The following is a 27,398-nucleotide window of genomic DNA, read 5'->3' as shown; positions in this document are numbered from 1 at the left end:
AAACCCGGGACATGTCAATCGAACAAGATCAGAAGACTCCGAGTACCGCCTATGGCAACAAAAGAGGATATGGTCGAAGCAAAGCCGCAAAGGGGTATAATCAAATTAGAGGTAAAAATAGGATGTCACAATGCTAAATGCTATGAAATGCAACCAGATGGTATGAAGGGTGTAAAAACGCCGCACAGCACATATGGGTAATTATAGATGCAAGGTCTTTCGATGCTGTGATGCAAGTTATAAGGGTAGAGATCTGGTCGACATAGTGACCAGCCGACATGGGTTCCTTAAAGCGGACGGTCCTCTGACATCGAGGCCCGGCCATCAAATGCTAGAGGACCAGAATCATTTCGAGGTGTTAAGGGGTTCTCGTCTGAAGATTCTGAGCGCATAGGGGTATCCACCCGCAATTCTTCCTGTCTTGACGGAACCGTGGTAGACGACTGAGTCAGTGACTCTAACCCGAGAACATCAATATTGGAATTCGGCGCTGATGTTACGCTTTCTGGGGTCTGCATTGGCGGATTACCGTCGGCGAGATGCATGCTTTCAACGTGGGCAACCAGGTTGTCGGCGGGTATTTCGGGGGTCCGGCGGTCTTCGCTACTGCGCGAAGCATTGGACGTACAACTTGTTCCCAGTTGTGGAGAGCATGTCGTTGAGTGTACATCCTCCGCGGGCTCTTTCTTGCTGTTCGAATTCTGCTGATTCGCGCTTTCAGCCTCATAGTCGTTCGAATCGTCGACCTCAGCAGTGAGGTCTGTATAAGCGCGACAGTTCGGACACTGGAACATTGGGTAGTCCGGGGTATGGATCAAGCGACTAACGCATTTGTAATGCCATACGTGAGCGCAGGCCGCCATGAAGAGACACTGGTAAGGCCTCTAAGTCTGCGGTTAGCTCCGTCTTCACAATTCTATGAAACGATGAACCTACCAAGACTGAGCCTAGACAGATAGAACATTCCCGGCATCCAGAATAATCAGCGGTGTCACCCTTGCCCAAGTTCTTGATGAGGCTCTCGGTGTTTTTGCTGCACCTTGTGTTAGTTTATACTCGCAGAAGACTTGAGATGAGAACATACTTGAATTCGTTCGGCTGCTGCTGCCAAGATCTGTTGCACTCGACCCTAATGCGAACACAGCGAAAAATCATCTCCTCCCCACCGCGGAAGTCGATTCCAAGCTGCACAATATCCCCGTCCTTGATGGTGTACAATCGAGACGGCATGCCGGGCTGACTTAGTCTCATGTGGTTTAGAAACGTCCCAGACGAACTTCCCACATCCTTGATGTGCCACTGGCCATTCATGTATATAAATTCACAATGTTTTCGGCTCACAACTTTCGACTTGAATCCGACAGGGGCGTCCGACGGTTCGCTGGGGTTGGGCAGAGGAAGCCCATCTCGCTCAGAGTAGCGGCCAACGCGAATGTTGCAGGTATCAGACGGAAGCGTTCGCGACACAGGAATAAATGGCAAGGATGGGCGGGTGCTTTGACTCGGGTCTTGATGAGGGTAAAAACGAATAGTCGCTCCGCTTTTCGACTTTGAACCGGACGGTGTGCTGCTAGTAGCGATGACTGGGTCCGGAGAGTCAAGCGCTGCGTTAGGTATGGTAGTCGGCACCGGCGCACTGGATGATTGCTCGCGTTGCGAGTCTTGATGGGGTTGCGATAACGTTCTCAGCCTGCCCATGACTTCAGGTGTCGGAGGTGTCCCAGGTGTCGGAGGTGTCCCAGGTGTCGGGGGTGTCGGTCGCCGCGAAGACTCTGACGAAGAGTTCGAGGCCGAAGAATCAGACGGTTGAGTATCCGATCGCAGGTCAATCTCGAGCCCGCGAGAAGTTGGAAATAGAATTGCGCTGTACCGATTTGGTCTGGATCGTGCAGCACGAGGTTCAGGGCACGGGCTCGGATCCGTGGTTGTCGGTTGAGCGGAGTCGATGCGCGTGGTGGTGTGAGAAGAAAACCAAGACAGTCGACGGCCGCTGATACTGTGAGTGTGGCGGCGAGGGCGCGGTTGGGGGTTGGGTACTGAAGAATTCGAGGAAGAGGTCGAGGAGTGGGGAGTGGAAAAATGAGTTTGGGTATAGGCACGCAGTTGGCTCAGGCGGCGAAAGGGCCCCGGACGGGAATCGGCCTGAAGGGGGTGGGAAATCGAGGTGGAGGCGGACACTGAGGCTGCCATCATTGGCTTAGTCCCTGGCGGGCAATCACAGGGCTGCTCGCAAAGAAGAGTCAAGGCAAAAAAGGAAAATGTCGCAAAACAAAGCCGACCAGAGCAAATCCAGGGTTATCGTAGAATTGATGTTCTAAGCTCTAGGTATATGTACCTCGTGGGATCGGCGAATAGCTGGAGATGATGTCGTCTGATGCGTCTATCGCACGTTCGGTGGGCGAGATGCCGGACTAGCTGCCGCCAGTGGTGATTCAATCAGAGACCAGCGAACCGAACCAATCCAAGGGGCTGGTGAGTTCTGGAATGCGGATGGAAGATTGTACAGGAAGAAACAAAGGGAAGGCACAGGGGGGCATGAGGATGAGGCCTTGTTCTTATTCTGCATTTTGCCGTCCGTCAAGTCCATCTGCGAGTCAGATGGCAAGCGATCTTCATCGTTCAGCAGCTGCAGGACCTGAGCAGTGGGGGCGAATGCCTTCCCTTCCGTGGTCGTGTTGGCTTTCTTGTATTATTAGAAGACCCGAGTCTTTCGAGAAGCACGAAACGCTTGATCCTGAGTGGTCTGATGGCACCACCTGCATGCCAGCCTCGAACCGTTGTTGAGCCCGGGGATGCAGTCAGCAGTCAGCAAGTTGTAACACATTATTACTTTCTGTCTGATAAGCCCGACACCGATGTTGCGTATCGAGGGTTGAGGTCAGGGACCAGAGTCAACCAACGTACGCATCTTGTCCACCGGCTCAGGACTGCAGCCAGATTTGCAAACGTCCCGCCCGGCATGTCTACGGAGTATGTCAACCAAGTTTCTCTGCCGTCGAACCGATATTCTTCGTGTCCTGTATCCACTACTACAAGAGGCATCTTCTACATGAGACACTGAACAAAGAGTTCGGTGACCGTCCTTGCCACATCGGCCCATGGCAAGATGGCGTCGAATGCCATCATGGGCTAACTGCTAATCCTCCGTTAGTTTTAGCGTGCGGGGCGAACGGCTTAAGGCTCGGAGCTAAAAACCGTGAGCCTCTCAGCGTTCAGTTTCGCTTTAACGGGGCGCTGCAGAGATCCACGATGGGACCTTAAGGCTTCAAGGTCATGAGCCCATCTCCGCATGACGTTGTGCTCTTCACGTGGTTTCAGTAACAACCGTCCTCCAGACAGATCACCAAAGGAGAATGGAACGTCTCTTGCACGACCATTCTTAAATCCTCCTGCGACCAGGGCCCTTGACCGGTCGTCTCTGTAGATTCCTTGTCAGCAATACAAAGCACCAATGGAATACGGTTTTAGGTGATACTGCGTTGTTTCAGCCATCCAGATGCGATATTTCTGGTGCTCAGCAGGGAACAAGGCCAGCTATACTCTGTATCGATACCAGGGATGCCAGGCCTGCAGCCGGCTGTTCAGAATTGTCCGAGCGTCTGCGGAGTAAATATATAACCCTCCCTACGGAGTACTGCGGGAGCTGCAAACAGACCGACCGGTCATTCGCCTTCTATTGGCAGCTGCAAATGTAATTCGATATTGAGCAAGACAAGGTGGAGGCTGATCTGCCGGTAGCGGTACTCTTAGGTACCTGACAGAAGCGAGTCCCAGGGCTTAAGTACAACGAGAAGGATTCGCCAGTCAAGGCGTCCAATATGCAACGGAGATCTTCCTATTGGGATGACGAGTTGACGACTGTCGGAATTCGACCTCTTCATGAACGGAGATCGCAGAGGCGCCGATGCTAGAAGAAAATTGAGGTTCGAACCTCAAATTTTCGCTTTATCGGGTGCTATTAGCATCCCGTACGCACGAGGTATCTCCCGCACAGATGACTCGATAACAGTGTAACGAAGATCGATATGATGTGATAGGTATGATAAGGGCCGATCGATATCAATGATAAACACAGAACTCATCGCTTTGTTAGTATGCTGTCTGTCGTCGAAGAACTCGAATTGCTGGACCTTTGTGTACGATCTTGAGAGCCGTGCAAAGAGCTCTTTCAGAAGCCAAGTAGATATATGATGTAGTGGTGGGTGGGTGAGCTTCGTGACCAGCTTAAGAAATGCGTGCCGTCATTCGCCCAAGACAAGTCACCAGCCGCCAAAGCTGGAGACATCCATCCTGAACTAAGCCCGCTTGGTCACTCACTAACTCCCGCATCTTGACCTTTGCCCTTCCACACTCCCCCCTCCTCATCATCGCCTTCTGTCTTTGGCAGGGTGTCTTGGGGATATAGTCGGCGACACCCGAACAGGAATCGGGAGCCGGTCGTGATTGCTACATCTTCCTTCTTTCCACCGCCCGTCGTTGTTTTGTTTTTCCCCTCGCTTTACCTTGCTCCTCCTATATGCAGAGCTAGGTTCCGTCCTGCCTGGTTCCTCCAACTTCTCTTTTCATCTCATCCCTTCCTCCGGTTTTCCGCTTCGGACTTGTTATCGATCGTCCAGTTTCTGCGAAACTGTTTATTCAAGGGCGCGATCGGGAATACAATTGAAGGGAAGGAACAGCTCCGCCGGTGTATGCTTTCCTTGCTCGCAGTGACGGCCGTCAAGCCTCCTTTCGATCTTTGACCCTCAACGCCCGAGTGGCCGTATTTTGGTCCTCAAAGACTTCAACTCCGAGCCATGGCCGCAATCGTGAATGCCTGTCTCTCTTGCCTATCAACGGCCGACCGTTGGTGCCATATCACAGCCTGTCTCGGCCCTTTCAGCGGTCGCTCCAGAGAAGGAATTTATGACACAACGTTGGCCGATAATGAAAGAGAAGCTGTGTCGGACCTGCTCGGCTTCCTTGAGAATGTGAGTTGGCGCCTTTCATGAGATGAAGTGGCCCACTTCGGATTGCACTGCTTGCCGCGGCTAACAATCGATGATGTATAGCGAGCCGAGACCGACTTCTTCTCCGGCGAACCTCTACGAGCTTTGAGCACCTTGGTCTATTCCGACAATGTCGACCTCCAAAGAAGCGCTAGTCTTACATTCGCTGAGATTACCGAACGAGGTACGTGTGATGGGTCGCAGAACAACTGGTGCATCGATTAATTTGGAGTCTACACTAGATGTGCGCGAGGTCGATCGGGACACCCTTGAACCAATTCTTTTCTTGCTACAAAGCTCTGATATCGAGGTCCAACGAGCTGCGAGTGCAGCTCTTGGAAACCTCGCGGTGAATGGTGGGTTTGCTCCGCCTTTCCTGTGGATGGATGCTGACATTCATTAGCGGATAACAAGGTGTTGATCGTCGCCCTGGGAGGGCTCGCCCCGTTAATAAAGCAAATGATGTCGCCGAATGTCGAAGTTCAATGCAACGCGGTTGGCTGCATTACGAACCTTGCTACGCATGAGGATAACAAGGCTAAGATTGCCCGGTCTGGCGCCCTGGGGCCGCTAATTCGCCTTGCTAAGTCAAAGGACATGCGCGTACAGCGCAATGCGACGGGTGCTCTCCTCAATATGACACACTCAGGTAAGACCGTAACTGACGCTATGTCTGGCTTTCATTCTCTAATGACTTGTTACCCCAGACGACAATAGGCAGCAGCTTGTTAACGCCGGGGCGATCCCCGTCCTGGTTCAGCTACTTTCCTCATCCGATGTCGATGTCCAGTATTATTGCACAACTGCCCTTAGCAACATCGCCGTTGACTCTTCAAACCGGAAACGCCTTGCCCAAACCGAATCGCGATTAGTCCAGTCTCTCGTGCACTTGATGGACTCTTCTACCCCAAAAGTACAATGCCAGGCGGCCTTGGCGCTTCGAAACCTTGCCTCCGACGAGAAGTACCAGCTCGAGATTGTTCGCGCAAAAGGGTTGCCGCCGCTCCTTCGCCTTTTACAGTCATCCTATCTCCCTCTTATTCTCTCCGCGGTTGCCTGCATTCGCAATATCTCAATCCACCCTCTCAACGAATCCCCCATCATCGATGCTGGATTCCTCAAACCACTGGTCGACCTTCTAGGATCGACAGATAATGAAGAGATCCAATGCCACGCGATCTCCACTCTGCGAAACCTTGCTGCCAGCTCTGACCGCAACAAGGAGCTTGTCCTTCAAGCTGGTGCCGTCCAGAAGTGCAAAGACCTTGTTCTACGCGTGCCCGTCACCGTTCAGTCCGAAATGACGGCTGCTATAGCAGTCTTGGCGCTTAGCGATGAACTGAAGCCCCATCTCCTCAACCTCGGTGTTTTCGACGTATTAATCCCTCTGACGGAATCTGAGAGTATTGAAGTCCAAGGTAACAGTGCTGCTGCTCTAGGCAACCTCTCCTCCAAAGGTATGTTCTCAGGTCTTCCACAATCCTGTGCGCGCAGACTAACATACTCGTAGTTGGAGATTACTCCATCTTTGTTCGTGAATGGGCGGATCCCAATGGAGGAATCCATGGCTATTTGAAACGATTCCTTGCTAGCGGAGACCCGACCTTCCAACATATCGCCATCTGGACGCTTCTTCAGCTCCTCGAGTCGGAAGATAAGCGCCTAGTGGGCTACATCGGAAAGTCGGACGACATGATTCAGATGGTGAGGTCAATATCGGATAAGAATATCGAATCCGACGAGGAAGATACGGAGGACGGCGGCGAAGCCGAAGTCATTGCGTTGGCGCGGCGATGTCTCGAACTTCTCGGTGGCGGACCTAAGCAGACTCTGGTAGAAGGTTAATGTCCCCAGCCCGTGATTTCTTTTCTTTAGTGTTTTCTGAGCGTCTAAGTTTCATCCTACGGGCCGCTTTTCTTTTCTCTATGCCCTCTTCTATCCGCCCAATTCTCTGTGTTTTCTTACTTTGATATACATTGTTCTTATACGTTATGGGCGTTAAGAGGCATTTGATCTGGTGTCACTTCATCTTTCCAGCGAGCATTCGGGTGATATGATCTATATCTTTCTTCATGGGCTTGTCTTCCTGTTCGGGTTGTTGCTGTGATTGCGTGGTTATATCCACGAATAATTGTGTAGTCGGGCTCGGTCAGACTGCGTCTAGCTGCGGCGGTACTTAGATATATTGTATATTCATTGATAAACTTGTCCTCTCCCCTGATGAGAGCCCAAAGCAATGCGCATCTCAGTATACTCCGCCGATGCGGACTCGGATAAACCTGCCTCCGTGTCGACCCACTTGTAAAAGAACTTCTAAGCTCCAGCTCACTTGCTTCTGCTCTCTCTTCCCGAGTTTCATTCTCTCACTGTCCCCCACGAGTGTGGCTTGCTAGAGATGGCAAGCTCTCTACCGTCTCTAGCGATCCCGGGCCAGCGCCTAGGCCCCGCTGGGACCTACTCCGCCGGCCCTGGGACTCATGTCCACCATTCACACATCTACGCATCAATCGCTGGTCCGGTTTTTGTCGACCAAGCGCAGTCGAGCTCTACGGCGAAGTCAGTAGTTAGCGTCTCAAGGACGATGAGAAAAGCGACAGCAGCTACAAGTACACCTACACAGTCTACAGTACCCGCCTCAACCACGTCGTCAAAGCCAAAGCCCAAGTACAACACACTGCCAGCAGTCGACTCAGTCGTGCTGGCGCGCGTGACTCGCGTCCAGAAGCGACAAGCAACAGTCTCAATTCTTGTGGTTCTAGACGAGTCCGCGAGCTCACAATCACTGAACCCTTCACAGTCAGCGTCGGATAATGATAACATCGAGTCGATTCTGTCTTCAGCCGCAAACCCGGAGAACCACAGCAGCTCCGACGAGCTTCGGTTTCAAGCGCTTATCCGGAAGGAGGACGTACGAGCTGTGGAGAAAGACCGCGTTGTCCTGGATGAGATGTTCCGAGTTGGAGATATTGTTCGAGGAACGGTCATCTCCCTCGGCGATCAGAGCTTCTATTATATCACGACGGCAAGGAATGACCTTGGTGTTGTCATGGCGCGCAGCGAATCGGGTAATATGATGTTCCCTGTTAGCTGGAAGGAGATGAGAGACCCTGTTACCGGAGCTGCAGAACAGAGGAAGGTGGCACGGCCTTTCTGAATGCAAAACTTCATGTGAGATACGCATCTATCATCACAACCCCAGCCGCTGGCCCGGTCCTATTTATTTGAGGCAATATCCGGCCTTCGAGTCGCCGAATGCTCTCATTTGCGGCCAGCTTTTTCGCGGCATGCTCTTCGAAGCAACGTCTTCATCCGCATATCTGAGGTCTAGTAACCCAGAAACAAGCCGAATAACGTCCTTGACACCGCTGTACTGCATCGAAGCGGCGATACTCATTTGGCCAGAACCACGATCATTTGATCTCTTATCTAGCTCATCGGAGCCGAACCTATTAGATACCCAATGAACTTATCTTCTCACCCAAGGACGTTATTCGTTCCATCGCGCCTTCTGGCCCCGTCTATCTATCAGATACGACACCCTCCTCAGTATACATGGTCCTGGCCTTTCAATGCTGGTCTGTGTTTGTCATTGGAGGAAGAGAAATGGCTCTTCGCGTGGAGACTCTCATCTTCACGACCCTGGTTCTAAGTTTCTTTCCGATTACTTGTGGTTTGGGAAATTCTATAGCTAGGGCACATGTCAATGTATATCCATGCCTTCGTAGAGCAGAAATATACCACAAGCTTCCAAGCCATAATGTCAGCAGTGATACTGTTTACTCCAAAACATTTTGTCTACAAAAAAAAGACCCCTAGGTACACATGCATAAACGTATATATATCGGATAACCACATCTACTTCTTCAACGTCTTCTGCTTCTCCGCATCAATCAACTTCTTCCCCGCAATAAACAACCCCTTGCGTGCCCTAACAGCATCAACATACATCTTGGCGACATTCTCGCGATCCGCCAACTCCCCAAGATCCTCGAGTTCTTCTTCCGTAGCCGGAACCCAGAATGGGTCCTGGTCGAGTGCTTCAAAGCCCGCGAAGATAAGCTGCGGCTGGGCGGCGCCAGACGTCCGTTTGCGGATTTCCTCGGCGAACCCGAAGGACTCGGCGACGGGGAGGAGGGAGACGATCGTGAAGAAGGGGGTTCCCTCTTTCATTGTTTCCGAGAGGATGCGGCCTCGGCGGCGGGTTATGACGCCGTAGACGCGGCCGAGGACTTCGGCTGTGGCGGTTGGGTCAGTATATTTGGGGGTCTAAGGCTGAGAGGGAGAGGAAGGATTCGCTTACTAGACGCCTGGATCTCACAACTGTACATGGCAAGCATGATTCGGGGACTCCAGTCCAGGAAGCCCTGGGAGATACTCTCGCGGACGAGGCGGATTGTTTCACCTGTCAGACGGCCGAGATCGATTTCGTCTTCGCCGGCGTTGATCTGGATCTCCTCGAGGAAGACGGCTGTTCCCTGGATTGGCTCCTGGCAGAGCGGGCCCTGCGCTGTGGCGAGCTGGAAGGCGTAGGTGATTTTGTCGCAGAAGTCGCGGACGATGAGGGCGTCGCGGCTGGCGTTTTCCGGGAGGACGCTGGGTTGCTGTTTGGGGTCGTCGAGGAGGCTAAGAATTCGTTAGTCTAGAGATTTCAATGCTGGAAATGCGGGAAGGTTACAATTTCTCGCAGGTGTTGACTGCCGTTGCGTCAACGAGGACGTTGGGGCCTATCCGTCGTGGGCCGAAGGCGATGATCTTATCGACGACGTCCTGCCACAATTCCTTGTCTTCCTTGACTTCTCCAAACGCCTTGTCGAGCTCCTTCCTGAAGTCGTCGAGAGAGAGCAGAGAGACGTCTCTTGCGTCACCCACGGCATCGGTGGCTTCATCCTGCTGCGTACTGTCAGATGGGAGGGTACTGTTTTCACCCTCACCCTTGCTGGTTCGCTTCTCGGATTGTAGGCGTTTAATAGTTCCAACGTGCTTGGTGAAGAACTCCGTGATGACTTCTGGTAGAGGTACGACCCGTAGTCGAATCGTCAACTGCTTCGAGGCAGAGACGGTCAGGACTCCTCCTCTTCCTAGGTCTGGGTTCTTTGGAGCAGCCATATCGTGAGCGTTAACAATGGTCTCCCGGTATGGGACGATGGTCTGGCCGGTTTGAATCTCGCACTTGGCGAAACGTTCACGGAGATCCTTCAGGCAGCGCTCAAGATGCAGTTCACCCGCGGTCAGAATCACATGTTCACCGTTGGGAAGTACTTCGTATAGCGCGCAAGGATCACTCTGCTCAAGTAAACGTAACCCGGTGACCATCTTGCTAAGATCGGATGGGTTAACGGGCTCCAGGGCCACACGCACGATTGGCGGCGTGTCCAAAGAGACACCAGCCAAGTTGATACTTCCCTCAAGCTGCGAACAGAGGGTGCCAGTCTTCAAAATGTGACCGGCAAGACCTCCAATCCCGAAAACGACTCCTGCAGGAACAGACTGGAGGGGCTCCAGGCTTCGTCCCATGAGCAGATAGAGGTCTGTGACAGTGACCTTTTGCGGCTCGGGGCTCGCGTGAGCGTTCTCTGGCGAAAACTTGGGCGGTAGGACGTAGATGGAGTCTCCAACAGAGAGCGTACCGGAATAGAGACGTGCAAATCCAACGAGGTGCTCGGGGTCTTCCTTTTGTTCTGGCTCGCCTGCTTCTTCGGCATTGTCTAGCTGGACCCGCTCAAACGCAGATGTCACTCGCGAAAAGTCATCTTCTTGGTTCGTGCCTGCTTCAGCTTGCATCTTGGCAATCTCTTCTCTCTTTCTCCGAGCTATTTCTCTGGCTTCATCCGCGGACATAGTCCCGGTTTTCTTTTTGCTTGAGGATAGCTCGCTCTCAGGGACGGAGACCATCTTGCTAACGTACGCCACGACCGGCTCGTCTGAGCCAGTCTTGAACTGAACCATAGCATCCTTTACCGCAGTATCGATGTACTTCGACCCTGGTGACTCCTCGATCATTGGCGGTAACCGAGATGCCTGAGCTGCGCGGGGACTAGGAAGATATTCGATGACTGACACCAAAAGAGCTGTAGAGAGTGGTAACCACTGTGAGAATAAAGTGGTCATGATGTTTCTGGGATCACGCGACCGGAGAATATACGGAGGAATGTTGATTCCCAGGGACTTGGTGATCTTTTCCAGCAACACAGGATCACTCAAGAATTGTCAGCACATACAAATAGGCGGATAGTGGTCAATCATACCCTTTCCCTTTACCACCTCCAGTGGTGGCCTCATAAGCAGCCCAAACGCTATCCAGAACCAGCTGCACGAACATGGGCTTCAGAGCTCGTCCTTTGAGATGCTTCTGGCCTAGAACTCTTTTCGTCTTAGGGTCGAGGTAGTAGTCTCCCCAGAGGACTTTCTCGAGGATAGCCCTCTTGATTCCTAGCTTCTTCTCATAGATGGCCGCAAATTGCCGAACGGTGAAGGCCCAGCCATCAACAGCACTGCAAAAGATAACGTTATTCTTCTCAGGAGCAAAGTAGAGGTCTTCATCATCACGCTCTTCATATTGAGCCCCGTCAACACTTCCCTCAGCAGATTCACCGTCCTGTGCTTGTTTCTGCTGAGCTGCGGCATTGACACGCTCCTCCATACGCTCTCGCCACTGGAGATCCTCCTCCATTCGTTCTCCTTGATAGAAGCTACCAATAACAGCATTCACCTGTTCCAAGAGCCTGCTCAAGTGAGAGTAGGCTTCTGCAGGGGTCATTTGTAACTCAGTAACCAGTCGGTCCATTTTATTGATGACCAGGATCGGCTTCAGCTGCTCAACCCAGGATTGGCGCAAAACAGTGACTGTCTGACTGCAGACACCTTCTACAGCATCAACCAGTACAACTGCTCCGTCACAGAGCCGCGAAGCTGTTGATACTTCACTGCTGAAGTCAATATGTCCAGGAGAATCAATCAGGTTGATGAGGTACTCCTTTGCCTCGGGCTGGGCATCTGGAGCAGAGCGGCGCATCATGGAGAAGAATAGAGAGATTGCAGATGACTCCATGGTAATCCCACGCAGCTGCTCATCTGGACGAGAGTCCAGATAGCGGATCTTGCCCGCCAGCTTGGGCGAGATGATGCCATTCGTGGCGATGAGGCTGTCTGTCAACGATGTTTTTCCATGATCCTGGTATCATGCAGAGTTAGAGCAAGCCAGGAAAAAAAAAAACCTCTATCTCAGATCCACGTACAACATGCGCTAGGATACATATCTAAGAACGTGGTTAGCCTGTCTAGCTAGAACGTCACTCGGGCTGGCACCGAAGTGGGATGAACTGATAATGGAGGGGCAACGAACATTTCGAATGTCGTCCGGCTTCCGCTGCAGACGGACGAGGTCTTCGACGCTGACAACGGGCATTTTCAATAGAAGATGACGCGTCTACCCAGCGACCAAGATTTAAAGAATGTCCAGTCCAAGAAGGCTTGTCGCGCGAGACACTTCTGATGCAAATTGCGGAACTGCGCTGGGAAAAATATTTCACCTCAAGAACATCTGGGACCATGCGCTTTGAAGGATGACTTCATTCTTCTCACAGCCACAACTCCTTAACAATCAATCCATTCAAAAGACTCAAAATGAGTCATTCGCTTTACAACTTCCAGCTTCTCAGTGGCGAGCGGGGTTTCTACGACTTGGATAGCCAACTAGCCTGGACAGTCACATCTACAAAAGAATCTACAGCAAAGGCTGAGGTGCTTATCACTCCTCGAACGAGAGCTTTATTTTCTTCTTCTTCTGCATCGGTTTTCGAGGCTTGGAGTCTTTTGGCCGCACTTCCTTCTTCTCTTTCTCAGCTTCCGCGGCCTCATCGACCTCATCTCCGACGACCTTTGCTTGCTTTCGCTTTCGAGGCCCCCCGATCTCTGCCAGATTCTGTTTGGACGCTGCTCCGTCTGCCGCGTTTGAGTCACGATCCTGGTCTGCAACGGCATCCTTCTCCTTCACACCATTCTCAGGTTGTGCGGTTTGCGGATCGCCGCCATTCACCATCGCCTCGTAGTCTTCCTTGGAGATAACTTCATTGCTCTCGGCGTCGACATATGTAGGTCCGTCATCCTCATTATCTTCTCGTGCTCGGCGAGGTCGTTGCGACGGGCGCTCTAGGCCACCAGAGGTGTCACCATAATGACCTCTTAGACGCTGCAGAAACGCAGGCTCCTTAGCGTCTAAAACAGCTGTTAGCGAAACGAGCATTTAAGAAACGACCCAGAACTAACCGTAGGCAAGATTTTTCGCGTTGAACGACATCTCAGATGTGTCGGTTACTGCGGCGCAATGGATTCAGTAGAATCGGTTCCTGGCGCGTCAAGCTCAGCGGAAGGTTGTAGCCCTTGATGTGTCAAGCAGACTAGGAATACACATATCAGTGGATGCTGTATGAGCAATAAGCGCATGAATAGTATCAGGCGCAATAAGCCATTGAACTTAAAACAAGCGGCCCTTCGTCAGAGTCCGCAGCGTCATGGGTTGTTGCTGGATGGCCGCCAAGCTTGAAGCACCGAACAGCCAGCGGTCGCACTAGTCCGAATCTAGCACAATCGAAAAGTCAAGGAGCCGCAGCTTCACGTTCTCCGACATCGTTCATCAATCAACCTGTCTACACATCATGCTGTGCGCAAGTGAGTAGATATCGATTGTGCGCTAGCTTGATTAAGTACTGACAATTCTACAGTTTCAGGAGAGGCACCTCAAGAGCCTGTCGTCTCGCCTAAGAGCGGTAGGTTCGCCTACTACCACCTATCGGCTTCGGGGCTAACTCTGTCTAGGCAGCGTTTTTGAGAAGCGTCTCATTGAGGCTTACATCGCCGAGAATGGAAAAGATCCGGTGAACGGAGAGGAACTTTCCACAGAGGACCTTATTGAGGTCAAGTCCCAACGCGTCGTCCGGCCCCGACCCCCGACACTCACCTCGATTCCCTCGTTGCTCAGCGTCTTCCAGGAGGAATGGGATGCCCTGGCTTTGGAGACATACACACTGCGCCAGACCCTGGCTCAGACGCGACAGGAGCTAAGTGCGGCGCTATATCAGCACGATGCGGCCGTGAGAGTGATCGCGCGGTTGACGAAAGAGAGAGACGAGGCTCGCGACGCGCTGTCTAAGGTCACTGTTGGCGCACGGTCTTCCGGTCCTTCTGGTGATGYCATGCAGGTGGACTCCACCGGTTTGACGGATGAGGTTTTGGCGAGAGTAGAGAACACGCAGGCTTCGTACGTCACCCGACACATTGACCCTCATACCGTCTTTTATGCTTGATAATTGACTTTGCTAGGCTCTCCAAATCCCGACGCAAGCGTCCCGTTCCCGAGGGCTGGGCGACAAGCGAGGCTATCTCTGCGTACAAGCCTACCGAAAACACGGACGCTCTGTACCCCGGTGGGAAAGCGCTATCAGTCAATGCATCCGGAGACTCAGTGCTCGTTGAGACTGCCGAAGGGGTTGTTGGTGTCTTTTCGCTTTCTCAGAAACAGGTTCTTCACACTCTGCTGACAAACGGTCCGGTTACCGATGCCATCTGGGCTGGAGAGAAAGCGGTTGTCGCTTCCTCCACGGGCTCTGTGAAGGTCTTTGAGGGCGACAATGAGATCGCAAGCTTCAACTCTCATGCCGGCGCGGCTACTGGCCTCGCCTTGCATGCAACTGGAGACATCGTTGCCTCTGTTGGAGAGGACAAGAGCTACGTACTGTATGATTTGACAACAAATGCGGTCATCATGCAAAATTTCAGTGATGCGTGTAAGTGTCTTCTAAGGCCTCAAGCCGATTGGATTCCGCTAATATCTCCCTTCTTTTAGCTTTGCTCTCGGTGCAATTCCACCCAGACGGTCACCTCATCGCCGCTGGTGGTGCGGACGGTCAGATCAAGATTTATGACATCAAGACAGGGGCTTCGGCCGCAAATTACGATTTAGCCGGGCCTGTTAAGCGTGTCTTTTTCTCTGAGAACGGAACCTTCTTGGCTGCTGTTACGGAGAACTCGACGATGGTCTCTATCTGGGACCTGCGCACTTCGAAGGAAATCAAGGTACTCGAAACCGGCAGCCAGGTTGAATCGATCCATTGGGACTACACAGGACAGTTCCTGCTTACCGGCGGCCCTAGCGGGCTGACTGTTCAGCAATATTCTAAGTCCGCAAAGGCCTGGTCAGAGCCCCTCCGGAGTGCCGTGCCCGCGGTTGCTGCGGCCTGGGGCTCTGCTGCTCAGAGTATTGTGGCGCTGAATACCGATGGCGGGCTTACGGTGTTGGCGGCGCAGTAATTATGTTTGATGCCTTGAAGCGGTTGAGAAATCCTTTGTCATTTATTTTCTCTTGATTCCATTTTTGTACTTATAGGAGTTCTGCAAGGGAAATAGCAGGGAGAAGAATAAAGGACAAAAGGACAGTAGCGTGATGCACTCCTGGTTGAAGTTCGGATATACCAGTCCCTTCTTTTACGTTTGTATGGCTTATGGTCTTCCGGCTATGGGCTGATCCACACTTTATTGGCTTCATGGGCATTTTGAATGAGTGGCGGATTTGAAATTCACTGTTGAGAGCATTTGACAGCTAAGGGCGATATGAGTGAGACTCGGATCCAAAGCTCTGCGAGAGACATCATAACTAAGCAAGAGAATGCCGCGGTCCACCACACCCGCCTCTGAGGCTTCATTACAACTCTCCAAACCTCATCTCCCTTTATTTGCCTTCTCCTTTGTCTCACCTTCTACTTATTCTTAGTCTCTTGTTCTATCATCTCAAACTCTCTTCAAACGATATCCGCCGTATAAGATGAGCAGTGACTCTGGGGTCCAGTTTATCGCTCGGCGAAGAAAGGTTAGTATCGCCTCATTCCTTCCCCTCTTGATGCGGGGTTTATCTATTTGGTGCCATTGCAAGCAAACTTTACTGACGCTTTCTTTGTGTTATAGCGACCCCGCCGAGAACATTCAAACACTCCCCATGCTCAGTCCTCGAATTCAACGACTCCTACAGCACATCCTCCGAACATGCCACCAGCCCGGTTCCCTGGAGATGGCTTAGACTTCCGCCGGCCGGTCACATCCACATTTTCAGTGCCCCCCGACGAGGACTCGGAAGTTATAGATCTTACAAATGAACCCGACTCGCCAGAACTTCCTAGAGGCCAGGTACTACCTGAAAGCAGCTCAAGACGGCATCGACCCCGACCACCACGATTTGGACGAAACATCATGGCAGATTTCATCGACTTGGCTGAAGAAGAAGATGAGGATTTCGATGCTCCGAGCAGTCCCGAGGTAGAATTTGTCTCAGAAACCACACGCCCGACGCCGGCACCCCAGAATCATAGTCAAGAACGCATCCTAGCCTCCAACTTCTGGCGTATGCTGCCGTTACCACATGCATTGCTTGGATCCACGAACGATGTACCCCGCCGGCGAAGAACTCCATGGCAGTCCGCTGAGATAGACACGCTGTTAGTGGGACGTAACACCGGAGCTCAGGAGAACTGGGCCTTCAGAATACCGTTTCCGTCTGTTCAACTCGAACCCTCACCGGAGCGAGATCGGCGAAGGGACACCTACAAGCCACCGAGCCCGGCGCCTGAGGGTTTCACACGAAGTGCGGAAGAGGATGATGTCGCTATTTGCCCCAACTGCGATGAAGAACTCGGAAAGGGAGACGAGCTGAAGCAGCAGATCTGGATATCGAAACCATGCGGCCATGTGCGTATCAAATTATACTTGTCTGCTTCTCCTTATCTAACCGTTGCTGTAGGTATACTGTGGGGAATGCACAACGAATCGTTCAGTAACGAAGGCGAAGAAAAAAGCACCAAAGACGAAGCCTTTTGCCAGATGTCAAGTTCCTGGTTGTGGCGAGAAGACCAGCTCACCTAGGGCGATGTTCCAGGTGTATCTTTGACAGGTTCATTATACGGTTGCATGCTTCGGTGTTAGGATAGTCTTCTTTTCTTCGTTCTTTCATCTTTCGATACCCTTACTGCATTGGTCTGGACACGGTGAAATCATTCTCTTTTAGCGGAGGGAGTCGGAGCTTTTGGTTATTGCAGTTCTTATTCCTTATTCTTTCATGCCACTATTTACCCAAGGAGCATAAACTAAACCCGGAGGGAATATGTTTATAACGCATGCTTAGAGATGCGCAAGAACCCGAAGATAAGTTCCGGACAGTATATGTGCAAGTATGATACAGATTGGTCGTCAACCATGGAGAAAGTTCAGAATACAAGAGAGAACCCCTAAAATGCCAAAGAAACACCGATGCAATAAATCAAGGCTAAAACCCAGCTCAAATAGTTTTGAGGCCGCCGTGGTACGGAGACCAGATACCACGGACACTGTCGTTGATACTCGTGACGGGCTTCTTGGTGCGCTTCAGCTTCTCACCGCTAGCCTGCTTCAGCAAATTGGCCTTCTGGGTGATCTGCTCCGGCTCGAGGTTTCGTACGCAAACCGCCTTCTCTCGTCCGTTGATATAGTGTCCTTTGATGATAGGGTGCTTGTGAGGTCGTGGTGAGATTCGGATTTCAATCTGGGGGTTCTCTTTCGCGAAAGCAGGGAGGGCGTGCTTCAGGAACGCACTATCATGGACAACGTTAGAGATAATCCATAAGTAACAATAAGCTGCAAGGACAACATACTTCATGCCCCGAGAGCTGCCCGCCCAGTCACAGTAGTGGAAATCCAGGCGCTTGCATTGCAAGATGAAGGCACCCACGCCGTTCTGCCGAGGGTCAGCTGCCAATGCACGGGACAAGTTTCTCGACGTCGCGAATTGAACATACTTGGGCGGTAGCCACTGTGCGAATTCCTTGTACCGGCATTGTTGCGTTGTCTGTCCAGGTACCTTGTTTCTCCAGATATTGAGTTGAAGGAGCTGCGGGACTTTTTCACCGATGATCGTCCGATGTAATTGGCTAGCGGCAACTACGGCTATCGCGCTTACGAGAGCGGCAGCCGAAGCCAAAGCAGGAGCGATGGAACGCGAAATTCGGAAACACTCCAGCCATTCAGACGGGGTATCAACTTAGCTATCACCCCATATGCCTTATTATCTCAGTCGTTACAGTCATCATCTTTAATTCCGACTGAGATACTCTTAGGGCAAAATGACCGACAAGCTCCCCCCTCCGCTGCTGGCCCTTTTCCAGCCCCGTCCGCCCCTGCGGTATGTCACGCCCATCGATCGCGCGCCCGAAGACGTCAGAAAGAGCAAAATTGGCGGCATCGCCCAGTTTCTAGAGGAAGCGAAGAAGACGGCAGAGGAGACCGAATACCACCCGGCAGAGACGTGGCTGCAGCGCAAATGGCGCCAAAAGCTCGAGCAGAAAGAGCAGTTGAAGAAGCATCTGACCGAGGGTCTTGAAGATTGTATGATTTGAATGCTCGTAGCGGTGCCAATTGATTCTTGCTAACAAACTAGCTAGACGACCCTAATTCTGATGCGCAAGCACGCGGCGACCCGTTTAAGACGCTCTTCGTTTCTCGCTTAAGCTATGAAGTGACCGAACAAGATCTCGAGCGGGAGTTTGGACGTTTCGGTCCTATTGAAAGAGTACGAACACCGTCCCCCACCCGGGGTAACAGAAGCTAACAAGATCTAGATTCGCATCGTTAAAGATACCGTTACCCCCAAAGGCGCGAAGAAGCCACACCGGGGCTACGCATTTATTGTCTATGAGCGCGAAAAGGACATGAAAGGTAACAACATACAATGCCATCGCTTGACCCATTTGTACTAATCTAGATCTCGTTCGTCGAATCCAGCGGCCTACAAAGAAACAGATGGTATCAGAATCAGAGACCGACGCGTCTTGGTGGATGTTGAACGTGGTCGGACTGTCAAAGGCTGGAAACCCCGGCGATTTGGTGGTGGCCTAGGCGGCCGAGGTTACACAAAGGCATTGCCTTCACGTCCTATTGGGCCAGGAGGCTTTGGTCCTCCCTCTGGTCCTGGTGGGTTTGGCGGCGGATTCCGAGGTGGCTTCCGAGGAGGAGGCAGGGGAGGATTCCGTAATGACCGTGGTGGGTTTGGGCCTCGTGGAGGTGTTGGATATCAGGGTGGCAGAAGCGGCTTTGGTGGGCAAGCGCCACCAAATGCTCCATCGGGGCCCGGTGGTGGACGCAGTGGTGGGTTTGGCGGCCGTGATCGCGGTGGTACAGGGAGCAACCGTGAGCCTATCCGACCTCGGGACAGCTATGGCGATCGTGACAGGCGTGATCGAGACCGTGATGGCGATCGCCGAGACCGTGACAGAGACAGCTATCGCGACCGCGATCGTTACCGCGAGCGCGACAGATACGGCAGTAGAGAGGACCAAGGACGAAAGAGGTACCATGAAGACGACTCATACGATGACCCCCGTGCCAAACGACGATACTAAGAAGCTCATGCTTGACCAAGGGGCTTCTTGACCCTTCACACGAAGATGGTTTGTTGGTGGGTATCTCTGGTTGCTAGTCTCTCTTTGCTCTCATCGTCAATCCCAATATCACCGGGTAAGGCAGCGCCAACGGCTATTCCGAATAGGATACTTACAACAGCCGGAACAAACCGCTTCGCGACGCCCTTCATATGACTGCAAAATATATCTTTATACGCACGGAAACCACTTCACTGTGCTTCACGGAGGTCCTCTCTTGTCTAAGGGACCTATGGTTTGATTCTGGCCCTCACCGACACCATGTTTTCCTCCACTTCTCGATTCCGCTTTTCATCTTGTCTCCTTTTCATACTCATGTCATGGCCCGTTCCGGCCTGTTTCACTGGCCTTGGGGGTAAGTATGTATTTTAGTGTATTGTTTTCAGCTGGAATCGTCGTTCGGAGGGTATTCTATTTTCAGGTAAGAAGATAAGGTAAGGTTTCTCATCAACGATACCTATGCCACACATCTTCGTATGGTTGTAAAGCAGGGTAGTTCTTACATAAGTCTCAACACCACATCGTATCATTTTGTAACCTGACCAAGATGCATCATGGCTAGATGGCCTAGTGAACGTATATACAAAATAATTCTTTTGCTTGGTATTCTATATATCGTCATACGCTCATAAGTATGTCGAAGACCTGGACTCAAGACAGCGACAGGTGAAAAAGAGATTAAAAACAAACGCCTATCCTAACTCCATGAGATGCCCTAGGGGATTCCGTGAAAAAGGAGAAAACGAGAACCACTTTTGACAAATCCAAATCATTTACTCCTGCATCGCATTCTCATCCTTCTCCAGAATATCGACTTTGCCGGTCTCCCGTGTCCAGTGAGCCTTCAACCCAACCTTGAACTCCGACGTCTGAACACCAAACATCTTCAGCAGCGTCGTTTGTCTCGAATCCAGAACCTCACCCTCCTTGCATACAGGGTATCCCTCCTGCCCATCAGTCAACTCGAGCATGACCTTTCCCTTGACGAGGCGGGTGGGAACACCCAGCTTGCGCAGCTCCGGCTCAATCGTATGGCTGACGGGCTCGTCTTCTGAAGCGGGAACTTCACCAGCACGGGAGTAGACCAGACCTGCGGGGATGGCGAAAGAGCGGGTAGCTTGCGTTCCGGCGCGGGCAAAGTCGAGGGGGCGGAAGGCTTCGAAGTAGTCAATGACAGAGGCGGCGTCCCGGGAGGTGAAGAGGAGACCGACGGCGCCGGTGAGGTAGGGAGTGAGGAGGTGGAGGTTGTCAGCGGCTTCAGTTTCGGGGTTGTGGCCGAGGGCGACGGCCATGACCTTTGTCTTGCCGAAGAAGAGGCTGTCTTAGGTTAGTTTATATACTTCTTGCGTGTATTGCGCAGCGGGCACTGCGAATGTTGCAAAGGGGGCGTACCGGCTGTCAGCAAACTCTGTACGCACGTCCTTCAGGTATGTGTTTCGCATGTTGTCGACGGAGAAGACGAAGAGGTGGTCATATTTCTCGACGCATTCGCGGATGTTGGCGTACAGGCGTCTGGTCTGTTCCTTGTGGGACTTTTTGGCGGTCTTGGACTCGTGGACGATCCTGGCACGCTTGGAACGAGGCATTGTGGCGGCGTGGTAATGAGCAGCGATAGAGACTCTAAATTAAGGATGCGACGCTGTGAACCGTGGTCTAGGGGAAATTTGTTGTATATAAGTGCGGAGTTATGGTAGTCGAAATGGAATTATTTTTTTCTTCGCTGATAACAACGGATTAATGTTGATGCGGTGCTTATCCGACTCGCCCAAAGAGGAAATGAGCTGATAGGCGGGCCCGCTGAGTCCGGGGCTTCATCGTCGCATCATAGCTTCAACTTTCTTCAGCCATTGCTTGCAGGAATTCAATGCTGCGCGGGAATGCCCCGTGTCCTACCCGGAGTATAATTCTTCTATCTGTCTTTGATTGTCTGTTCATGCCCGACGATGCTTGATTTCATGGACTATATCCAACTCGCGTTCGCGGAGGGGACGCAATGGAATCGCGACAACTCATACTCTGCGCTGACAGCGACAACACAGAGTTGGTAACAGTCAATCCTGTAATTAGAGCATAGCATTGACTCGGGTCTAGATCTCCTGGACTTTACAACGCCTGAGCGCGTACGGGTACATCTATCTTCTCTTTCGACACCCAACTTCGCGACCAGCTATACCCTCGGCACCGTCGGGCTAATTGAAGGCTCCGTCTCATATCTTTACAGTAATATATCATTTGATAATACACCAAGCAAAAGCGCTCTGATTCCCCTTCGCACGCTCGCCCCAGGCTATCGACAAGTACAAGCGCCAATTGCTCCCCCGGTGGACTCCTGGAACTGGGACTCGATACTAGATGGGACAAAGAGTGGGAGCAATGGCCATGGACAGACTTTAAACGGGCAGAAGGCGACATTGCTTCATGCAACGTTGCACCTGCCACCGCCAACAACGCTGAATGCGCTCTTCCTGCGACGCATCTCCCCGACTATGCAGCTCTCACTCGCGGTCTCTTCAACGCGGGGCCCTCCATTATCAAAATCGGCGCCGCAAGCTACGCTCCTAACTCAACTTTCCCACGATACTGGAAAGTACAGCAATGAGTATCTGTTCAGCACAGATAATTCGCTCTTCGGTTGGCGCGGACTATGGAATTTTGGCGCCGATCCCCGATTTAACAACGGCGCGCAACGGTTATCGCTTCTATCTGCCGGCGCAGAGGCGTACTACTCCCCAGTCTCCTCGCTAATCGGCATGTCGACGGGCCTAAGATTCAGCACATTACCAGCGGCCACTTCGTCAACACCTAACCTCAACACCCCCATATCTACCTTCCCATATACCCTAACGCTCACACTCACTCCGCTGACGGGGTCCCTCTCAACATCCTACTCTCTACGCGCCTCCCCGAACCTCTCCTTCAGCTCCCGATTTGGCTTCAACGTCTACAGCTGGGAAAGCGAGATGGTAGCGGGATTCGAGCTCTGGCGGCAGTCGAAAAAGACTACTCTGGTAGACGACGACGGACTCGAATGGGCTCGCCGCAAGGCCCGCATATGGGATACCCCAGTCTCTCCCCCGATGCCGGAAATCCCACCCCCCAGAGAAGAAGACGAAACACAGGAATCAGTGCTTAAACTCCGCGTTGACCAGTCTTGGAACGTGCGCCTCCTCTGGGAAGGTCGGGTCAAGGAGCTTCTGGTGAGTGCTGGTGTTGGGCTGGGTCCGAGCTCGTTCTCCCCGGCTATGGGTGGGGTGCAGGGCAGTGGTGGCTCTCCGGCGTCGTACTGGAGGGGTGTTGGTGTTTCGGTGTCATATTCATCGTGAGGCTCTCTAGATTTGTGGTATGTAAATGATTTGTACCTAGATGTATATACTTTGTCACGCATAATGGGATACTTAAACGGAAGGCGCCGGTTAACGGGGAGCCAACGGGAGAAGGGTTATCGTTTATTTTCCTTTTTATTATGTTGTTTGACGATAAATATTTGAGGCCTCTTGTATATCGAGGTTGCCTAAGTCCGATGATAAATTGTCCACATCATCACAGCACCAAAAAGGCGAGTGTATTCAATTGCCATGTTGAGCGCAGAGGAATTTCATAGTCGTGATATCACTTTCTATCGTAAGAGCTTACAGACGGGCGTTGACAATGTCAACGACTAAGACAATAGTTAGCGCAATGCACTCGATGGAAACAAGGATGGTTAGGGGAATACATACAGGCGGGTTTGAGACTGGCACCACCGACAAGGAAGCCATCGATATCAGCCTCCTTGGCGAGGTCCTTGCAGTTCTTCTCGCTGACCGAGCCACCGTAAATGATTCGGGTGTTCTCGGCGGCCTCAGCGGAGATGGCATCCTTCAGCCACTTGCGAATGGCAGCGTGGACTTCCTGGGCCTGCTCGGTCGTAGCGACCTTACCGGTTCCGATAGCCCTGCAGCACTATTAGTCCACCTGAACTATGTGAAGCCTAGGCGCGGATAAATGGATCTTACCAGACGGGCTCGTAGGCAATGACAACCTTGGACCACTGCTCCTTGGAGAGCTCCTTAGCAGCGGCGTTGAGCTGACGGGTGACGACATCAATGGTCTTGTTGGCCTCACGCTCCTAAAGCATTGTTAGTATTGTAGGACATTTGAGACCCAGGTAAAGTGGGGTAGCTTGGACAAGCAAAAGAAAAAAAGAAGGCTTACCTCGAGCGTCTCACCGATGCAGAAAATCACTTGCAGACCACCCTCAATGGCGGCCTTGGTCTTACGGGCAATGAACTAGATTTCTTAGCATCCTGATTCGTGTCATCGGGGGCGCCTGGCGGGGCGCATACCTCGTCAGTCTCCTTGAGGATGACACGGCGCTCGCTGTGTCCGAGGATGGTCCAGTCGATGCTGGCCTCGCGGAGCTGCTGAACACTGATCTCACCGGTGAAAGCACCGTTGGGCTTGTCGAAGACGTTCTGGGCGGCGACACCGATCTTCTTGTCGGCGATTTCGCGGGCCTGGAGGAGGTAGAGAGCAGGGGGGGAGACGACGACCTCAGCGGACTTGTCAAGGTCGGCAGAGTTCAGGTTCTTGATGATGGAGGTAGTGCTCTCGGCATTACCGTTCCTATTAGCCGAAAAAGAAGAGGCAATGGTTAGCGATGCCAGTCTATCAAGGTTGGGTTCGAGGAGTGACTCGAGGAGTATACGGCAGGCACGAGGGCATTGCGGGGTAGCTCATACATCTTGAAGTTGCCGCCAACGAAGAATGTGCGAGGCATTTTGAATGATTGATTGGGTATATTGAAGAATCAAGAAACGGAGAGAGAAGTGAGTATAGGTAATTGAAGTGAGAACTGGAAGAGTGGAAGGTTGAGAAGAAGAAATGACGAAAACGAAAACAAGCGGGAATGTACTAAGCCGGTGAAATGGAGGGGTCGGAGCCGGCACTCGTGATGATCTCACAGTGGGCTGGCTCCCAGAGACCCACCATAGTCTTGCTGGCCGTGCGTCACTACCTGAACTACTACATCGTCAAGGAAATTGGGCATTGACTTTCTAGCAAGTGCTGGAGATTATACTGACAATATCAGCAGGCAAGTGGTTATACGGACGTGCATTGTCCGTCCAGCCAGACCCCAAAAAACAGAACGCCATAACTATCCAACCCCGAAAAACACGAGCACGAAACAGAAAATAGCCTCCTAGGACAAAGAAATTATCAGTAATGCAAGGCCCTCTGCATAAAGCCACGGGCATATGCGGGCGGGTCGCGCAGGGCCCTTGGGCGGTTCAGCATAGGGGCATCATCCATTCGATCGGTGCGAAACGTGTCCTTGAACATCTGTTTCTGATATTCGAACAAGTGCTCACGATCCGCGAGATCTGCTTCCCAATCCTCCAACATTCGACTCCGAATGTCATTCTGCGCTCGTCCTCTGACCTGGCTCATAAGCAGTTCCATTTCATCATTGCTAGGCTGTTGGTGAACTATTCTAGGCTGAGCCGCCCATTGTCGACCATGGCCATGGTACCTATTCGCAAGTCTGCCAACATGCCTTGAATCCGCCGGAACAATGTCGACAGCACCCTCATCTCGGTATCTTCGGTACCCCCGGCTATGGTCGCTAGCTTGCTGCGACTCTTTTCGGTGAGTCGGGTCTTTTCGATAGTGTGTGCGGCGCCTATGGCGAGGCTGCGAAGATGAATGGCCGCGGTAGAGGCTCCCTCGCCAGGGCTTTGGCGTCTTTAGCGACTTGGCCTCCTGGCTTGAGAACTCTTCATCTGAAATGTCATCATCTTGATCCGGTGTCAGGATGTCATCACTGCTGTCACTGTCGTACACAAGATCCGGCTCTGATTCAGGGCGTTGCTTCGAAGCCTTGTCATGTTTGACCCTGGCTTTCGCCTGAGGATCGCGGGCTGCGCTCTGATGGGGAACCTCTTTCTTGTGGCTCTTGCGATCTGGTTCCATTACAATTTTATGCGCACCATCACCTGGCGGATCAGGTCTGGTGACGGGTGCAGGTGCATGAGACTTAGGATTGTGAATAACTGGCGCAGGCGTTGGCTGGCTTCTGGAGATATTTTGCGCCCAGTTGACCTGTTCCGCAAACGGTGGCTCTCTCATCACATTCTGTGGTGGGGGACGGAAGGGAGCAGGGCCCGGTTGGTGAAATTGAGCAGGTCCTGGCTGCACAGGTCCTGGTTGCATGCTATGCATTTGAGATGGCATAGGCGTCTGAGGAAATCCTGGCATGGATCGCGGATCAGCGTATGGGCCATTTCCGACGAAGGGCCTATGCTGAGTCTCCGGCATGGGACCAGGACGCTGCGTCTGAACTGGTCTCTGGTCTCTGACCTGCGCAGGCGCTTCAGACGATGGCCGGCTCGTCGCTTTGCCCTGAAGAATGATATGCATAGAAGTGGTCTCATAGTCGCCACGGCGGTAGTTCTTGCCCTTGACTTCTTTCGTGTCCTCCTTTACATAAACGCAGATCCATTGGAAGCGAGGGTTACTCTGCCGAAGGGTCTCAACTAACCGGTCCACATGGGGGCGCTTGACGTTCGAAAGGCTTTGGTACTGGTCAGCGACTGATCTCTTCTTGGACCCCTTTCGGACGAGATCGGCAAGATCATTCTGTCTCAGGTTCATTTTGGTCTTTTCGACTTTTTTCCAAGTTGGTTGATATCCTGGAGCAGCTGGAGCCTTGAAGAATGTGTAGCCGACATAATACGTCCCCGCATTTTCGTCAATGTCCGTGTTAGCGATGAAATCCCTTGATCTCGACTCACTGCTTGGACTGAATCTGTCTTGCTGGATATGCATTTGGTGCATCTGATTCGCTAGGTGGTCAAAGTTTACTGGGCCTGATGGGTTGTTGAATACAACGTGTCTTTCGCCCGGGCCGGCTGCCGCGTGATGTGGATGAGGCATTGGTGGATTCATATTGGTGATTGTCATTCCACAAAGGGCTCGAGTACAAAGGAAAGAAGTGGAGGTATGCGATGAGGTAGGAGAACACTAACTTCGCAGGTGAATATGGATTGGGAAATAACGATCGAGGAAGCCCAGGTGAGGCGGCGAGGAGATCATTGAAATAACCCAAGCTTCCCACCCACAGCATACAATCAACAGTCCTTTTTCTGCTGGACCGGGGGTCAGCGGATGATCGAGGTGTCCCGAATGCAATGCAATTCAAACCCTTGTTGCATAGAATAATCCAATAGCCAATGAGGATTTCGCTGTGCCGCACCCGATATCAGTTTCGTCGCTCAACGTCAAGCGCCCGATATGCCGTCAGAAGACGGGCCCTGGGGCAAAACGCGGAGTAGCCTGCAAGTTGTATGAGAGCCAGGGCAAACGGGCAAATGAGCTTCTATCACCTGGTCGCAGCTAGCGACGAAATGAGGCAGTGAGCCCGGGCACTCGAATGTGAGGCTTCGGACATGGATCAGAATCCCACGGGCCTCCTCTGTTACTGTCGAGGCAGAAACGTTGTCTGAAGGAGAGCCTTGCTCAGCTGGCAGTTGAGGCTCTTCTGCTCGGAACCTTTGGAAGTGAAGCGGAGACAAGCTACTCACGTTACATTGCCTGAACGACATTGATCGGCTTCCTCCTTAGAAGCTACGGAATATCACATGAAAGGATTATTTTTGCAAGTGAGTGCTTCATACCAAGGCATTGCTACAGGCTACAGCATTTTGTCGGGAACGCAAGATACCTGTTGCCCAGTACATACCCTGCTTACCGCTTGTGCCCTCCGCAACAGAGTATATGCGGCCAAGATCACCGCTTCAAATCGCCCAATACCGTTGCTTAAAGCACTGCCCCGGTCTCGATTAGCTTCGGGCTGTGCCATATCTACTGCGGAGTACTACCAATCGCAAATGAGTCACTGTCACAATAGCTAGGCCGTTGCTTCCTTTGAATGCTTACAACTATCCAATGACCACATGGCACGAGCACCGTTGGCTTGGGC

General features: G+C 52.1%; 12 protein-coding genes across 12 annotated transcripts; 5 read left to right on the top strand and 7 right to left on the bottom strand.

The window, feature by feature from the left end:
- Nucleotides 1–287: 287 nt before the first annotated feature.
- Nucleotides 288–2,190, bottom strand: DSM5745_10279 (FHA domain protein; the record flags this gene model as incomplete). Its single annotated transcript, XM_026752295.1, has 3 exons — nucleotides 288–884; nucleotides 937–1,033; nucleotides 1,085–2,190. 3 exons carry the CDS (start codon nucleotides 2,188–2,190, stop codon nucleotides 288–290), a joined length of 1,800 nt encoding a protein of 599 aa, XP_026599357.1.
- Nucleotides 2,191–4,793: 2,603 nt separating this feature from the next.
- Nucleotides 4,794–6,830, top strand: vac8 (protein anchor VAC8; the record flags this gene model as incomplete). Its single annotated transcript, XM_026752294.1, has 6 exons — nucleotides 4,794–4,967; nucleotides 5,049–5,169; nucleotides 5,228–5,341; nucleotides 5,389–5,634; nucleotides 5,693–6,442; nucleotides 6,496–6,830. 6 exons carry the CDS (start codon nucleotides 4,794–4,796, stop codon nucleotides 6,828–6,830), a joined length of 1,740 nt encoding a protein of 579 aa, XP_026599356.1.
- Nucleotides 6,831–7,380: 550 nt separating this feature from the next.
- DSM5745_10277 (exosome non-catalytic core subunit CSL4) lies at nucleotides 7,381–8,139 on the top strand (the record flags this gene model as incomplete). The annotated part of the gene is made up of 1 exon (XM_026752293.1): nucleotides 7,381–8,139. One exon carries the CDS (start codon nucleotides 7,381–7,383, stop codon nucleotides 8,137–8,139), a length of 759 nt encoding a protein of 252 aa, XP_026599355.1.
- A 701-nt stretch (nucleotides 8,140–8,840) lies between these two features.
- DSM5745_10276 (GTPase RIA1) lies at nucleotides 8,841–12,390 on the bottom strand (the record flags this gene model as incomplete). The annotated part of the gene is made up of 6 exons (XM_026752292.1): nucleotides 8,841–9,220; nucleotides 9,286–9,608; nucleotides 9,661–11,181; nucleotides 11,231–12,156; nucleotides 12,221–12,241; nucleotides 12,328–12,390. The coding sequence occupies 6 exons, from the start codon at nucleotides 12,388–12,390 to the stop codon at nucleotides 8,841–8,843; spliced, it is 3,234 nt and encodes a 1,077-aa protein (XP_026599354.1).
- Nucleotides 12,391–12,732: 342 nt separating this feature from the next.
- Nucleotides 12,733–13,281, bottom strand: DSM5745_10275 (DUF4604 domain-containing protein; the record flags this gene model as incomplete). The annotated part of the gene is made up of 2 exons (XM_026752291.1): nucleotides 12,733–13,199; nucleotides 13,251–13,281. The coding sequence occupies 2 exons, from the start codon at nucleotides 13,279–13,281 to the stop codon at nucleotides 12,733–12,735; spliced, it is 498 nt and encodes a 165-aa protein (XP_026599353.1).
- Nucleotides 13,282–16,019: 2,738 nt separating this feature from the next.
- DSM5745_10274 (putative RING finger domain protein) lies at nucleotides 16,020–16,892 on the top strand (the record flags this gene model as incomplete). The annotated part of the gene is made up of 1 exon (XM_026752290.1): nucleotides 16,020–16,892. The coding sequence occupies one exon, from the start codon at nucleotides 16,020–16,022 to the stop codon at nucleotides 16,890–16,892; it is 873 nt and encodes a 290-aa protein (XP_026599352.1).
- Nucleotides 16,893–17,304: 412 nt separating this feature from the next.
- DSM5745_10273 (mitochondrial 54S ribosomal protein mL43) lies at nucleotides 17,305–17,839 on the bottom strand (the record flags this gene model as incomplete). Its single annotated transcript, XM_026752289.1, has 3 exons — nucleotides 17,305–17,596; nucleotides 17,657–17,739; nucleotides 17,801–17,839. 3 exons carry the CDS (start codon nucleotides 17,837–17,839, stop codon nucleotides 17,305–17,307), a joined length of 414 nt encoding a protein of 137 aa, XP_026599351.1.
- Nucleotides 17,840–18,124: 285 nt separating this feature from the next.
- On the top strand, nucleotides 18,125–19,399 carry DSM5745_10272 (U1 small nuclear ribonucleoprotein 70 kDa; the record flags this gene model as incomplete). The annotated part of the gene is made up of 4 exons (XM_026752288.1): nucleotides 18,125–18,386; nucleotides 18,443–18,570; nucleotides 18,620–18,716; nucleotides 18,783–19,399. The coding sequence occupies 4 exons, from the start codon at nucleotides 18,125–18,127 to the stop codon at nucleotides 19,397–19,399; spliced, it is 1,104 nt and encodes a 367-aa protein (XP_026599350.1).
- An 812-nt stretch (nucleotides 19,400–20,211) lies between these two features.
- Nucleotides 20,212–21,024, bottom strand: DSM5745_10271 (ribosome assembly factor MRT4; the record flags this gene model as incomplete). The annotated part of the gene is made up of 2 exons (XM_026752287.1): nucleotides 20,212–20,755; nucleotides 20,831–21,024. 2 exons carry the CDS (start codon nucleotides 21,022–21,024, stop codon nucleotides 20,212–20,214), a joined length of 738 nt encoding a protein of 245 aa, XP_026599349.1.
- Nucleotides 21,025–21,381: 357 nt separating this feature from the next.
- Nucleotides 21,382–22,761, top strand: DSM5745_10270 (mitochondrial distribution and morphology protein 10; the record flags this gene model as incomplete). The annotated part of the gene is made up of 2 exons (XM_026752286.1): nucleotides 21,382–21,478; nucleotides 21,530–22,761. The coding sequence occupies 2 exons, from the start codon at nucleotides 21,382–21,384 to the stop codon at nucleotides 22,759–22,761; spliced, it is 1,329 nt and encodes a 442-aa protein (XP_026599348.1).
- A 306-nt stretch (nucleotides 22,762–23,067) lies between these two features.
- DSM5745_10269 (triose-phosphate isomerase TPI1) lies at nucleotides 23,068–24,197 on the bottom strand (the record flags this gene model as incomplete). The annotated part of the gene is made up of 6 exons (XM_026752285.1): nucleotides 23,068–23,096; nucleotides 23,158–23,372; nucleotides 23,434–23,546; nucleotides 23,633–23,707; nucleotides 23,764–24,043; nucleotides 24,160–24,197. The coding sequence occupies 6 exons, from the start codon at nucleotides 24,195–24,197 to the stop codon at nucleotides 23,068–23,070; spliced, it is 750 nt and encodes a 249-aa protein (XP_026599347.1).
- A 440-nt stretch (nucleotides 24,198–24,637) lies between these two features.
- Nucleotides 24,638–26,365, bottom strand: DSM5745_10268 (uncharacterized protein; the record flags this gene model as incomplete). Its single annotated transcript, XM_026752284.1, has 1 exon — nucleotides 24,638–26,365. One exon carries the CDS (start codon nucleotides 26,363–26,365, stop codon nucleotides 24,638–24,640), a length of 1,728 nt encoding a protein of 575 aa, XP_026599346.1.
- Nucleotides 26,366–27,398: the final 1,033 nt, after the last annotated feature.

This window comes from Aspergillus mulundensis, assembly GCF_003369625.1.
Source record: "Aspergillus mulundensis strain DSM 5745 chromosome Unknown scaffold_14, whole genome shotgun sequence".
Lineage (NCBI taxonomy): Eukaryota > Fungi > Ascomycota > Eurotiomycetes > Eurotiales > Aspergillaceae > Aspergillus > Aspergillus mulundensis.
The sequence above is the reverse complement of the archived record's forward strand: the minus strand, read 5'-3'. Positions and strand labels throughout refer to the sequence as shown.